This window comes from Corapipo altera, unplaced genomic scaffold (assembly GCF_003945725.1).
Source record: "Corapipo altera isolate COAL_440 unplaced genomic scaffold, ASM394572v1 22, whole genome shotgun sequence".
Taxonomy (NCBI): domain Eukaryota; kingdom Metazoa; phylum Chordata; class Aves; order Passeriformes; family Pipridae; genus Corapipo; species Corapipo altera.
This window is the reverse complement of record NW_020884886.1, coordinates 16,257,401-16,273,071: the sequence shown is the minus strand read 5'-3', so window position 1 is coordinate 16,273,071 and position 15,671 is coordinate 16,257,401. Positions and strand designations below refer to the sequence as shown.

General features: G+C 36.6%; 1 protein-coding gene across 1 annotated transcript in view; it reads left to right on the top strand.

Moving 5' to 3' along the window:
* Positions 1–1,856: 1,856 nt before the first annotated feature.
* Positions 1,857–15,671, top strand: part of KCTD8 (potassium channel tetramerization domain containing 8) — a 55,199-nt gene continuing 41,384 nt past the window's right edge. Inside the window, exon 1 of the mRNA XM_027642603.1 lies at positions 1,857–2,302. Coding sequence (XP_027498404.1) covers positions 1,857–2,302 — 446 coding nt within the window. The remainder of the gene's footprint in view (positions 2,303–15,671) is intronic.

Genomic DNA, 15,671 nt, shown 5'->3' with positions numbered 1-15,671 from the left:
TAGTTGTACTGATTCTGATTACTTTCATAAAGTGTTTTGATATCTATTTATGAGATGGTGTCTTTAAGAGCCACATACAGTTAGTACAATGTAATATACATGAATATATCTCTTTATTAAAAAGTCAAATTATGTGATATTTTACCTACCCGAATTCTATGATAGTTCTCTTAATTTGCCAAGAATCCTCACAACTCACCCCATTTTGGTCTTCTTTCTCCAAAAATTGCAACCAAGCTCCTGGGTTCATCTGATAATTCAGAATTTAGGCTTCATTTATTATTATTATTATTATTAATTATATCTTAAAATGGTTACTGGCTTTTGTAAGTTAGAAAGAAATGATTGACAAGTGCACCTCAGCAGAATGAAATGAACAAATCCTATTCCCTTCTTCCTCTCAAGACTTTAAAGCCAGTGATATGATTGTAGACTTATCTTTTGAATTTGGATGCTTGGAATTACTATTATTTGTTTAAAAATTCTTTGTCTACCCAGACTAGCCATTAAGTACAGTTCACCTTTGTGGACTTATGTCCCTTTATGTTTCATAAATGAGACAGAACCTAGAAGTTTAGCTGTTGACTAAGTCCATCTGTTAAAATATACTAGAATAGCTAAATCATGTAGGGACACTGTATGGAGAATTAAAATATTCAATAATATTTTCATAGTTCAAAATGGTTGAACTGCTCTGGAAGAAATTTAGAACTGTTTTTTGTTGTTTCTGAAAAAGTGTCAGGTAATTAACCTTTCTTAGTGCTACAGTTCTGTGGCTTTCAGCCTCCCCCTATCTCCCCCCAGCTCTCTTGGCAATGTGGTGAGCTGTGAGTGATATCAGCTACCTGTCACCCACTGAAAACCTTGGTGAAATTATGCTGAGTTCCTTGAATGCAACAAGAGGCAAAATTTAGCTGCAGCATCTTATTCTCCTTTATTTCTCTTCCTTCTCTTTTTGCTTCTGGTTATCCCGACTGTTGAGGTGGAGAACCTAGTTGTGGTTTAATATTTGTTCAGGAGACCAGTGTTGGAAAGTTTAAGTGGTCTGCCCCAAGCTGAAACAGTAAATGCTGCTGTGAAAATCTGTAATTCTTACTGAACACAGAGTTACCATATTCATATGACTTAGGAAAGTCAGGGTTTCAAGAAGGCCTACATGCAAATGGAAATGGAACTGGATACTTAGAGAGAGGAGAATGGTATATAGAAGAGTTCTTGAAAAGGAAATCCAAAACTGAAAAAATGGCATTCCAGAAACCATACTCAAAATCAAGACCATTACACACAATCCTATGAAAGAGCACAAAGGAATGCAAGTTGTCACAACCTCCTGTGATGAGTGAAATTTGCAGTAAAAATAGCAGGTTCTGATGTCAAAGTAGAACTTTTCCACATTTAATAAAATGTATTTGGATGTTCTATTCATGTAACAGCATCGGCTCATTTCATTCTAGAGATAGATGTAAAAATAAACCAGAATCTGAACTGTCACAATACTGATCCTCACAGTTTTACCAAGGGGGATGGAACCCAGTCTCCTTTTCTTGTCAGCTGTTTAATGCCAGATTCAGAGCTTTGTAATGAGGTTTCATAATATGTGTCTTATTACTCTGGCTGGGGTTCAGATCAAAGCATTTGCACTTTCACATTTTGTCTTTGCATGTGTCAAAATGCGTCTATTTGGCTCTACTGGTGTTGTGGTTTGAGCCGCCCCCGGGGGGATGGGGGGGTGGAAGTGGTTGGTCCCAGGTGAGTTTCTGATCAGGGGCCAATCAGAGCTGCATTTCGCCCCTGTGAAATTAGGATATTACAACAGCCGGAAGGAATTTCTTGGCAGAGAGAGAATTGGAGCCACGATGGGTGGCCAGGGGCCCCCGAACTCGGGGGGGCCCTGGGCCTCCATGGCCTTGGTTCGGCCGGGGCCAGAGTGGTTTCTTCGCCGTTTCCCCACTGCCCTGAAGAGGCGGTGGCATGGGGCTTCAGAGGCCAGCTGGGGGTTGGAGCCAGCCTCCCCCTGGCAGGCAGGCTCAGCATCAGAGCCAAACCAGACACGGGCTGAGGGGTGGCCCAGAGCTGCAGAAGCAGCGGAGATCATGCAGAGCAGGAAGAATTCCAGGCAGAGGATGAGAGAAAGACTTCAAGCAGTCTCGCTGCCACTTCCTCCCCTCCACAATGGCAGGGGAGGAGGCAACCCTGAGTTGAGACTGAGCAACAGAGAGACAGGCCAGGCCGAGGGGCTCAGAGGTTTGGGTGGGGGCAGCCGAAAACTGAAGGAGGGATGCAGGGGGAGGAATGCCTCCCTGTAACACGTGGAAGTCGAGCTAACGCTGCAGTAGCTGAAACAGAGAGAAGCCAAACCAAGCAGGCTTTTTCTGGGTAAGGACTTTTGGTGAAAACTATTTGGGATATAAAGACTGAGCAAAACCCAGAAACCCTGTACCTTAGAGAGCAAGAGTGGACATCTTACTCTCTGGGAGGAACCTTTGCGAACCAGGGGGAAAGGACTCAAAAGCTGACCCACTGTAAATCGTGATGAAGACCTGGTAAGGCAAGTGTTCCCTTGTAGTCCAGGAGGAGACCTCAGCAGAGGCCAAGCAGCTGGTGGGGGTAAAGAAGACCCCTTCCTTGATACCCCAGTGAGAGAGAGACTTTAGCTATCATCCTAGAGGGTTCTTCTTCTTGATTGATGTGGAAGGACCCCAGGGGTGGTAAAGACTGTATTAATACTGTGTATTTATTTGCTTTTTAGTTTCTATAGTATTTATTGTGTTAGTAATAAATCTTGATATGGTTTTCCTCATGCTAGTAGATGTGTTATGTCTGAAAACCCCTCTCACATTGAGGCAAAGTGTGGGGAGCTTAGAAATTGGATTTTTGGAGGGCTCAAACCACGACAACTGGTCTTAATTGGCTCCCTTGACCTTCAGTTGCCTTCAAGTACCACAAATTCAACTTCCTATGGTGAACATATGGAAGATTGAGGCATTAAAAGAAAAGGCTAGTTTCATCTGCTGGCAATTAATATAATGTTATTCATGCATGTAATGGATTGCTCTTTTTTACTTCTAACTAATTAAAAAGGTCTATTTCAGCATTAAAGTTCTGAGCGTCTTCATTGTGACTGACTTCCCATTCTCACAAGCAGTGTTCAGAAGTGCTGAAGGAATGGTCCCAAGGCTTCCGTTAAACCTCTCAGAAGAGAATCTTCCCTAAAAAGAGAACATACATTCAGTTCCATTTCTGTATAAGTATGTTTCTAACTTAAGAACTGGTCAGTGTACATCAGAATTGAGCAATGAATACAGGAACAAGACATATATTACTTTGGGAAGTTTTCCAGCCACTGAAAAGAATAAAGTTCCATCTGCTGTCCACTGATAGCAGACCTTTGGGAGTTATTTCAGAATAAAATACTAGCATAATGGACAACAAAAATACAGTGCATGTATCTAATGTATCATAAAGAAGCATCATTCACTTCTTTAGAAAGATTGTAACAGGAGGAAATGGCTTTATTATCATAAAACGATATTAAAAATAACAGTAAGTGTAGTAAGAATAAATGGTATATGAGATTTGTCATTCTTTAGCATCACTAGAATGTTTGGCTTCTGTTGAGGAACTCTGCAGTAAGATTGCTGTCATTGGGACAGGATTTGATAAGCATTATTGATTCGTACTCTTATGGGTTTTTTTTCAATTTCTTTTTAATATGTAAGTTTTCAACCTGGTAGTTGTTCCTAAACTTTGCTCTGCATCTTACAAACGGAACAAGACTGTTTCAATTGAATGGTTCATGTGTGGGAAAATGTGTGTTCCTTTTTTGCAGTCTTTCTTTATTGCATACTTTTAATTTCATCGTCTGTGGAAATACTGCAAAGAACTTGTAGCAACCCTAACTGAAAAATGGTGAAGTTTGTGACCATTTCAGCTATTCAAGATATTCTACATGGCAAGCTAAGGATTCTCCTTAACAGAGATTTCCAATCTGACAGGAAGTTGTGGTACAGGTAAAAATTAAATCTGAATTATTGTAAAAAGGAATTATCTGTAAAATCATGTGTACTTTATTCTTTGGTATTTTTTCAGATGTATTGCAAATATTTTTTTACAAGCAACTGCAAACAATCCTTTGTGCGTGTACTTTTATGCATACATATTTCAGCAGATATTTCTGCATGCATGTGGAGACAATGAGGATGAACCAAGAAAAAGAATTGATTTTGCAGTTTCCTATCAATGTGGCCCACAATCATTTTATCTTTCTTTGTACAGGAAATTCATTTGTCTTTTTCTGGTTCCAGTGGCTGTGTAGTATCTTGTAATCAGAATGCTTTTCCTTTACTGTACAAATTCACAACTTCAGGGGAACAGAACTATTGTAGAAAATCACCATCCTTGTGGGGGGAAGAAGGGGAAAGGTGGGAAATGCTCGAATGCTTGGAAACAGTAGATGACTGAGATGCTGTTCAGTGAAGATAGCACACAGGGAGCTGGTAATTATCATAGTATCCTCATAGTGTTGTGTTACACTACAAAGTTTGTACATTAATTGGAATCACTAAGTCAGTCGGCAGCCCACAGCTATGGTTGGTCACAGTCTGCAGTAGATCGTGTGATACATAAGGCATTTGTTACCTGAGCAGTCATGTCTAGAAACAAGCACTTTTTTTTCTGTCATGTGTGTCTAGATGTCTTGTTAGCATCCTGGAATCCAGAAGACAGAACTAATTGATTTAAACGTGGATAGGTCAGTCAAAATATATGAATGATTATATTCTTTAAACCAGTTTTTGTAGGAAAATAAATAGTTGTATTTGAAATTAATGGGAACAATGATATTTGCTTTTTATATAACACACTATAAAATGTGTATTACATACCCGCTCTTGAACCTTGTAGAAAAAAAATACTGATTAATAAATTAGAGGGAAGTTATAGGAGATTGGGAGCAGTATAACTGAGGTCAGAAAGTGGTCATAAGATAATATCTTAGTTTATTAGTGTATTAGACTGGTGTCTTTGTAGCAGGAACTATATCCACTTCACTCTTTACAGGATACCCAGGACAGTGTGGCCTAAACTGTGGGGTTCAGAGCCACTTTTCAGTGCTGCAGTGGCGTATTTCCAGTTTAAGGCTGTTTTAGTGGTCATACAAGCATCACTTCTTCATGGCTGACAGAATACCAGTCTAACACCACATCTGTCCTTCTAACCTCAGGAGTGCTGAGGGCTTTCCTTTACCTCATTAGCTGTGAATAATTTATATTTGCTGACAGCTATCATAATTTAGAGGGATGGACCCAGTTCACACCAAAGCAAACACTGAGAGAGTTCATGTAAACCTTTGCAGATGCTTTGTAAAATCTTAACTGGGTTTAATGTAAAGGATGAGTGACAAAATTTTATATTTAGTATTAGCTGCATGTCCTTTTGTTGTAACTATGCAAATGCTCTTTTGTATCAAAACATCATTAAACTTTTAATCATATATATATAAGGTGTTCAAAAAAAACAAATCATGCTAGGACTAGAAGATGTTTCATCTCTAAGGAAAAAATTACGTGTTGAGAAAGCTTGATTGGGCAGGAGAACATTGTACATAGTTACAAGTTGCTTGCATGAGTAATTTTAAAATCAGATTGCTTTGTATTTTGTTCTGCATCTCCGTGAATTCTGTATGAGAGCTCATGGGAGGCTTTTTGCTTACAGCTTTTTCCTATGGCAGATGCAGCTAAGAAGCATTTTGTACCAAGCAGTGTTGGCCTGTTGGGCAAACACGGTGATGATGTATCTGGGCATGGCCTCTCCTGAGACATGGAGGTTTGCTAGTATATTCTTCCTAGCATCTGTGGGCCCAGAGTGGATGATGAGTTTATTATGATTTTGTGAGATGGGAAAGAGGAAATACAGAAAAGATGTAATAGGAAGAAATATAAATACGTGTGAGAACCTGCTTATTTTTCGTTTCCTGGCCTTCATAGCTTCCAGTCATGGTATTTGATAACCTACTGTGACTTACAGCATAGACTGGAGAAATGTTGAACTGTTACAAGAAAGGAGACATATGCCAAGGGACATGTAAACACCTAGACAGAGAGAGAATTATTCAACTGGAAACTGTCCACTACAATTATTGCTTTTATTTAAAATATAAAACAAGTATTGCTTTATCCCAGAAAATAAAAAATAAACCTGACTTGTAGGGACAAACCCGCACAAAATATTTCATTTAAATGTCATTAGATAAATATATTAGTAGCAGAATTGCACATTAGCAGCACATTTTTAATTCCTCAGGTACAATTAAGGGAAGTTCATATACTTTGTAAGTATTTGAGGCCAAGACAATAAGAACAACTGTAGTTTTAATAATTAATTTGATATTGTTAAGGAAACACTTTTCCCCATCTTTTGATCTCCAGTGTACGATGGTATTAGAGGATAAAGATAATAGAAATAAGAAAATTAAATGGCTGTTCTTAACAGGCAGAAAGGAAAAGATGAACTAGTTGGGCAGTCCCAGTTCACCACTGTATCACGACTAGCTTAGTCCATAGAAGTAGGAATTTTCCTGGTTATAGCAGCAGCCACACAACAGTTACTGAGATTTAGAGCTCCATTATTACTACAACTCTTTTTTAAGGATACATTGGAGCTTTTCAGTTCATTATCTTCTACAGTTAGCAATGGTGCTATATATTTTTGGTGGTATAACATCAACCCGCGATATAACTGACAGTGGAAATCTGTCTGGCACTGCGTTGTGAATACAAACATTCCAAAGCAATATGGCCAGGGACTCAGCTGAAGGAAATCACTATCTGGCTATTCTGGAAGAAGAAGTGCACAGAATATGAAAGGGCAGCATTAACCTTTTCTGTAGTTTGTAGTAAATGATAAGTGATTTAAAAATGCTGCATAGGGAGCTCTGAGATGCACAGGGCATAGTTATGTGGTTGGAGATACAAGTAAAATTTCAAACCCCTCCATGAATTAAATCAAGCTGTGATTTATGTGTAAAAATATTCATTATCTATGATTACACAGAAACTATCCAGTTGCATGTGAAAATTCCTTGGACTTAAGAATATTTTTTAGACTATTAGTTGCTTAAAATTCATATCAGTTACATTGCTTGTATCTGTTATTCACTATGCAAGGTCTGTACAGTGGAATACGCACTTAAATCTCAATTTCAGGATGCATTTTGGTATATACTTTATTCTATTCCTTTATTTCATAATTCCAGGAATTATGCCAAATATAAGGAGCAAAACCAGTCCAGATAGGCTGTTGACGATTTTTTCCAGCAAAAGTGTATTCAGCTACGTTGTCTGAATTATGAAAAAAATTAACACGTTTAGAAAACATACATATAGCTCTGTGGTTTCAGCCACCCAAAGTGTCAATCTGCACTGCGTGTGAGAATAAAAGCAAAAGGTAGCATTTTTCCCTTGTCTCAGCCAGATGTGACTGTGTTCATTCCCAACACAGGATGTATGAACAGATTTAGTTTGCTCCTCATGTGATTCAATCTACTATTCTTCTGAGGGTCTACAGGGGATAATTTTATACTCAACTCATTACGCATTATTTTTTTTCTCTTCAGTACAATCTCTCATTCATTTCTTCCTTAATGTTTTGCCATAGCTGACAGATGCTCTGTGATTGTGAAATTAATTAATAAAAACATAGCCCTAAAATAGCATCCCAAAGTGCCTTACTCTCACTTTTCTTGCTGTATTACATGCTTTGATGTATTTTCTCATTGCCTTTAAAGTCTTTCTATTCGTTGTAAAAGTTCATATCACAAAATTATTTTTGACAGATGCAAGAGTCCATTCAGAAATAAATGAATGTACATTGTTGCTTTTATTAGAAAGGTTTGAACATGTGTGGGTTTTCATTGGAGTCCTATATGAGGAAAAAAGTTACCCTATTACCAGCTTCAGTAAATTTTTGATGAATCTTGGGTAGGCAGTCCCAGAACCTCTGTCCTAAAAATGCCAAACTTGTATTTACTGGTTGCCGTGGAAGGTTTTTGTTGTCAATCTGAGCTGTCTCATTTGCCTTGAGGGTAAATACTATGCTAATATTTGTAACTTATTTAGAAGTGATGAGCTCTCCTTTCTTTCACTTAGTCATGAAACAAAAAAATTGCCTCTTTCCACATCTTCCCAATTTCCTTTCTCTATTTTAGTGTAGCTGGAGATTTACTTTTCTTTCTGATTCCTTACAGAGGAACATACTGAAGGGCAAGGTCAGGCTTATTTGCACTTGACTGTTACAAGAAACAGTATTTTAAGAAACCCAGCATGCCACTTCTCTGTCTTTTGAATCCTTTGGAAAAATCCATGTCCTTTCAGTGACCTCAAAAAGGCACAGCATGCAGATAATATACACCTCAAGGAACATCTGTTGAATGAGACCAGAAAATTTACTTCCTTCTGCCTTCCCAAGTGTTGTCCAAGCAGTCCAGAAACTTCTCTCAGGGTAAAAATGAGGAAGAACAGCTGTGTTATTCGGTATTGAAGCTGCTGTTCTTCCCAGATGGGTGCACAAGAGAAACTATGGAGGATTTATTCTCTTCTGCAGCTCTGTGCAGCTTCACAGAAGTCAGACACCATCTGAACCATAACTGCTTTTTGAAAAACATATAGGTAATGCAAATTCCTAAGAAGCTGCCACATTTTTATTTGAAATGTTCATGTATGTCTCCTGACATACATCTAAAAGCAACAGGCAATACAAGTCTGCATTAAAAGAAAAGAAAAATCTAGAAGCATTAAGATGGTTTCATTATCTATTGATAATGATCATTACACACAAATTTTCTGATTACTTGTAAAGACTAGTGAGTCAGTCAGGCTGCCTTGGCCTCACATCATTTATAATTCTTTAAAAAAGGATTAATTAAAGGAGGAATCTTTCTTACCTATCTATGAAATTATTCACGTGATAAATAATTTCTTCACAAGACTTTCCGTTTTATCTCACCATAGGTAAGAGTCACATTTTCTGCTTCAGAAGTAGGGAGAAGGTTGTAAAACTGAGCAGAAGACCTTGCCAGATTAAAAATGTAGAATACACCTAGTGGGTGGCTAAGGTTTTAAAAATTAATGGAATTTCAGATATTCGTTATTTAAATATGTACTATTTAACAGCATGACAGAGCTGTTTCTTAAGAGACATCAGTGTGGAAGCTTCACTATAGCTGCAAAGAATTTTATTCTGTCGTCTTAACTTCTTGACTTTTCATGTGCCCCCAAACATCTCCAAATGCCTATTTTTCTTATCCATTCAAGAAGAAGGGGAAAACTTTGTTACTTTACAGCATTTTAGAAGGATTGACAAAACATACATTCATAAAAATTATAAAGATTGCTCTGAGGTGAGCTCTCCTAGGTGTTTGTGACAAGTCTTGACAGAGACAAAACATGACTGTGGATAAATGTATAATGCACAGGTTCCAAAAATAACTTTATTCGAAGAATTAGTGTAGTTTAAAATGATTTTTTAATGTCTATGCTTTACAGACTGCTCATAGGAATAGAGAACAGTATTTTGCATAAACAGAGTAATCATAGCGTCTTTTTGCTAATACATCATTGATCTGCTAAAAACCTGTGACCATCCAAATAAGTCGCAGACATTATGACCTCGAAATCTAACTTTCCAAACCTTAGGATGTTATATAATTACACATTAATTTCTAGCAGGTATGTGATATTTGTTGGCAGTTTTATTAATGGAAAGAGAATAATTTCAGAGATGCTTTTGAAAATAGTTTTAAAGAGTTTTCTAAGCAGATAGAAGGAAATTAATAGATTGAAATCAGCTGAATTGCAAACAAAGTCATCATTTGCAGAGGTCCACCACCCTTCATGATCGTGTTCCTGCAGATTTTCTTTCTGAGTAAAGCTGATCTATCCATTTGTGACTGTTCTCTTGAATGAAGATTTCTACAAGAGGTACAGAAGAGGTAATCCTTTGTTATTTAAATTCAAGTAGTTTTTCTGAATCTTCTACATGTTCAAGTCTCCAAAGTGGCATAAAATAATCATTTTTGTAGCTCTGCTGTTCGGTTGCTTCCTGGCCCATAAGACTATGTTATGAATGCTTTCTCTAAGTTTTTTTTTTTTAATCAATAGGAGAGTCAGAACAGTGGTTTATAATTGATGCTTATGTCCTGAAGACTTTGCTGTCTTCAAACTCAGGACTGGTATTTTAATATTTATAAAAACCCCAACAAACTGATTGATCAAAGTCTTAGAACTAAGGTTTAGATACAAGTACGCCAAAAATACCAAAATACAAAAATACCAATAAGGTATACACATACATTTAAATGCCCGTCATAGTAATTTCAAAACAGAGTTCAAACTTCAAATTTAATTGAAGTTATATTTCTTGGATATATATTCATTTCTTACTTAACTTTATGTGACTTTTCCTATTATTACAATGTTATTTTCTAAGCATTATTTTAATGAAAAAATGTTTAAACCTATACATTGCTTTTTAAAACTTGTAATACTTGCCCCATAATATTAGATATGAAATGAAAGAATATTCTTTTTAATTGTCATTTATGTTGCTAGATCTGTAATATAGTTCAATCATGACATTTTACATATCTCATAGGACATAAGATTTACTTTTCATGAAAGTGTTTTTCATAAGAAAATTGACTAAGTCCTTTATCGACCTTCTTTTTAATTTTTTTTTTAAGATTTCAGAAGCTTTAAAGAGTTGCAGTTCATCCTAATCTTCCAAGGTCAGATACATCTGACCTTTACTCTGTTTCACATTACTTTTAGTTCTTTGATTCAAAGAATCCTTTGTTGTAAAATAGTGGTTTAAGTTTTACATTCTATAAGTCAAAAGTAATATCTGCAACCTATATTGATAAGAAAGCAGAGGTCGTTCCACAAAATTAATTTGTTCACGTTCATACTACTATTATGTTAAGATGCTCCAGTGCAATAGTTCTATATTCTGATTATGCAGAGTAAAGTGGGGTTTGAAATACTCTGTGTCCTGAAATAACCTGAGATGCAAGAGTTGCTTAATCTTACTTTATATTGGTAAGACAGTCTGACATTAGATTACTGATGATAATTTTCCAAATTACTACCTATGGTTAAATTCCTTGATTGTTTTACTAAGGATAATGAATTCTGTCAGACAGTATTTTGATGAATCTTCATTTGAAAACTGTGGTCTACTGTATAACAGTGAAGCTCATTCCAAGGTATGCCACTCCTTCTGTAGCTTTTGACAAGAGAATCAAGTCATACAATTTTGTGTAAGTATTTACTCATTCAGCTTTCCTTGTTAGCAGTAAAAAAGTGGTTAATACAGAGTGAGTAAAAGGAATTGGGATCAACAAATCAGGCATTCATTTCACAGCAGTTACCACTTCTGCTGTTGTGTGTTGCAATAACCTTGAGTGAATCTGTACATAGTAGCTCTGATGAGCCTTTATTTTTAGCCGGTAACTCCTTGTAGTTGTTAGCATGAGTTGAGTTGTCATTCTGCATTATAATTTTATTCCACATGCAAAACAAAACTTTGGTTCCAGGTTAGAAAAAAAGTACCTGTTCATACTTCTCTCCTCTGGCTGGATGTCTATAGCCACTCTTTCAAAGAGTTCTTGTAGGACAGTCAGTTCATTATTGTTATTCATCTTTTGATGAAATACAGAACCAGTACTCAGTCCTCCATGGCTTCTTGCTCTTCCTCAGGCATCCTCAAGCTGTCACAGCCATGTGTTAGTGAGTATGGGAAGGGGAAAGCCAGTCTGTTGCTGGGTGTTGAGCCTGAAATCCAGCTGATGAGTCTTTTAGGGTGCAAAAATAAAAAACAAAATATCCAATTCAGTATTTATTTATTATAGCAGGTATTGAGTTCAGCGTGGTGCAGTTTTGTGCATGAGAAGAAGCAGTGGGTCTGAACTCAGAACAGTGAGTTTAGGAATATTCAGTTGCCAGAGACAATTTCTGGGATGAAGTTTTGTGTGGAAATACCTCCACTGTGCTCAGTCCCATTCTGCATGTCAGTTTTCATGGGATAGGAAAATTCCGGAAGCCAGTCCACCTCTATCGTTATGCATGTATAAGCATACATTAAAACATTCTATTTGCAAGTCAGAAACAAGTCTGAACAATTGACAGCCCACTAGAATCAGGGGAATGGCAAATAGCAGAACAGGCTTATTAGGGATTTCTGAGAATGATTACTGTGATTGTCCTCCAAGCCCTCCACATCCAGACTCTCAGATGCTCTCCAGACTATAGAGCTACAGTGTCTTCAGGTTTGTTCCCAAACATCCTGAAAGTGTACCTTGATATTGGTATTTTTTCAGGTGGGGTTGGATCCCTCCTAACTTTTTGCAGAAGCTAACTTGCTGTGGTAAATAAAGTTTATCTTGATAGTGTCCATTTGTGGTCGTAACCCAAATGAATCTAACTGGGGGCTGCCTTCTCAACATGCCCTTACTATATGTGTCTGCTTCTAGAGGACGTTGACTCTAGTATCCGTTTAGCTGCATGTTAAGTCAGGAGCGGGAAAGGATTAACTGTAGAAAGCCATTTCAGTTCATGTGTAACCTTAGTGCAACAGCAGCACTTTTAGAATGTAATGCTTGCAGACACAGGTTTAAGAATTACTCAAGGGAAAGTCTTGTAACTGTTTATAAAACAAATATCTACAAATCAACTGTTTTGTTTTAAGAGCAGAGTTGCTGATTTTTTTAATTCTTTGAAATTCAGCCTGATGGTTCCTGGAATTACTTGCAAATGAATTCCACTGTGTTTTAGTATCATCAGTGGGAAGAAGAGTGTGAAACTGAGCAAATCTCTTGCCATCTGGAATGTAACCCAAGCACCTGATAGTTCCTTTTCTGAGTCCCCTCAGGAAGCCTACAATTATATAAAATGTTTAATCAAAGCTGTTATGCCAAGTATAACTGCAAAGCTGACATCAACATAGGAAAAGAAAAGTTAAATGGCTCCATATGAGCTGTTCTTTTCACTAGAATTTTTGAAAGACAGGAAGAAAAGATAATGCCAACTTTGCTTCCTTTATCTGTGAGTTATCAAAATCACCCTTTTAGTAAACAGTGTCCTTCGACTACTCTACATTGTTACTGTCGCTTATGTTAATTACAGAATTAATACTCAAAGATATATGGCTTTATTTCATGAAGACTGAATGTTTATTCAATTGCTTACAGACATGCTAATTTCTCTGTTGTAACAGTTAATCAGATGAAGTTGACTTAAACCCAACTGGCTTAATGTGCTTTTTTAAAATTTTTTTATTTCAGTTCTTAACAGAAAAGTCTGACACATTAGAAGAGTGATTAAAAAATGAACACATCTGATGAGCAATCTTCATGTGATCTGTATTTTAATAGAAAAGTCATACTTGGGTATTAGAATTATTTTATCAGATTTGGAGGGTAAGAAAAAAATCCCACGTGTTAAAAATCTTCTATGTAAAACCTACGTTAAAAGTATTTCTTGAAATATTTTTTTTTAATTTATGTCTATATAAGGTGAATTTGCATTTATAAAACTGTTGGATTACAGGCCTGTCATATTTGGGAACAACATTTTTTTCATAACAGCCTGGAAAAGCAAGTGATATTTTGAACAGATTTAGTTGGAAAATTGTTTCCATAAACAATCTTTCACTAAAGCTCAGTTTAAAATTTGTTAACTCAAAAGAATCAACTTAAAAATATTTTTGAACATCACTTTTTTTGAAAAAAAAAAAAAAAAGTAACTTTAGATTTCCAAAGCAAAACATAAATTAGTGAAGAAGAATATTAGCATAAGAGAAGTGATCTTACGGATTATTGTTCTTTTTGGAATGGAATTCTGTGAGCTTTTAAGTTCACAACATATTAGTGACTTCGGGATATTTAAAAATTACTACCACATAACTGAAAATACTTCAAGAAAAATCTGAATCTTTTAAATACTTGCTAAAAAAATTCTAAACTATATGTTTTATGCATTTTCCTTATTTTTATGTTTGCAGTGTATGCCGCAGAATCTTGTGCTAAAGATTTGGTCCTCCAGAGGAAGAGACTGAAAATGCTGAAAAGCTTCTATGTTCAGTAACATAGATAAATTTCAGCTAGGCTACTCAAAGAATTTATTATTTATATAGCTGTTTAAAGAATTGTCTTTATGCAAATTTAAAATAGTGATGAATTTTCCATAAAATGGTGGTGCTATGTTATCAGCTGAGGGTTTAACTGCTATATTATATCTAGTAATTTTTAAAATATGAGTATGTGAAATTCCAATTCAGGAAAATAAAGCTTTTCTGGTACCTTTTTGTAACACATTCTGGCATGCACAATGATTTTAAAAACATGAGAAAGGAATATAGAGCTCATGTTCTTGAAGTCACTAAGGAAACTACAGATTCCTTAAAGCTAAAGCTTTATTATGCTAACAAAGTTAATAGACCATTTTGACTGTTTGAACATTATCAGGACATACTTAAAGGACCTAGTTAGAAATAAATCCAGAATCCCAAAGGTACAACAGGAAAGTAGCAGATTCAAATGTCTCTGTACCATCTGACAGTTCTACAAATATGGTTCCACTTGTTACCTTAAGGCATCCAACTTGGCCTCTCTAAGTGTACAATGCTCACTGAATAAGTGTGAGTGGGAAGGAACCTCCCAAAGTCATCGAACTCAGAGTGCTCCCTGAAGCAGGACAGTCGCTGACCTCGTAGAAAGTCAGCCTAGCTTTGTTTAGCCGAGTCTTGAAAACTGCAAAGGAAAGGATTTCACAGATTCTCTGAGCGGTGTGTGCCAGTAAAAGTTTCTCCCAATGACCAGCCTGAACCTTTCAAACTGCAATGTGTTGCTACAAGAGTATATCATGTTACTACATTATCTCTAGGGAAGAGTTTTGCTCCATTACATGCATACCTAACCATCAACTAGCTGTGGAGTTAGCCAATCTCCTCTCCTTTACAGGTGTTGGAGGAGTTAGCAGGTATTGCTAAAATCCTTTCTCTCCACAACTAACAGTGAAGGCCTAGCACTGTGACTGACTTTTATATTTCCTTGTAGGAAGGCAGGGAAGGAATCCATAACGAATTAGGAGAAGATGCAGTAGTGGCTCTGGTTTTGAGGAATGTCCTTTTTTTTTCCATCAGGAAAGCTTCTGTTGTCCCAGGCAGCAAGGAAATCTTCACTGTCATCCAGAGGCAATTTGGTTCAGGGGGAAAGGAACATGGTTAGACCCCACCATGTGATGGAGGAGCATATTTTGAACAGGAGATTGACCTGAAATTTTCAAAGCCTTTACAGCTCTCTGGGAAATTACATTGGCCTAAATAGAGCTGTATCAGAAATTCACTTACCACCATGTTTTTCTGCATACTCCCATTTATTTTTTAATAAAGAGGCTGAAATTTTTGTTACGTTAGTCTAATAACAGGCTTATCATGCTGCTTTAAGGATTACTTGCATTTTAGCCAGTGTGAACTTGAAGACAAACTAACAACTTTGAGATCAGCTGGAGAAAGGTACATTATGTACGTTGGTATTAAAAAGGAAGAGATCTGCATTAACAGGCTTTCAAAGAAACATACATACTGAAGCTGTGTTAGCACTTACCTGTTATTAAGCTGTA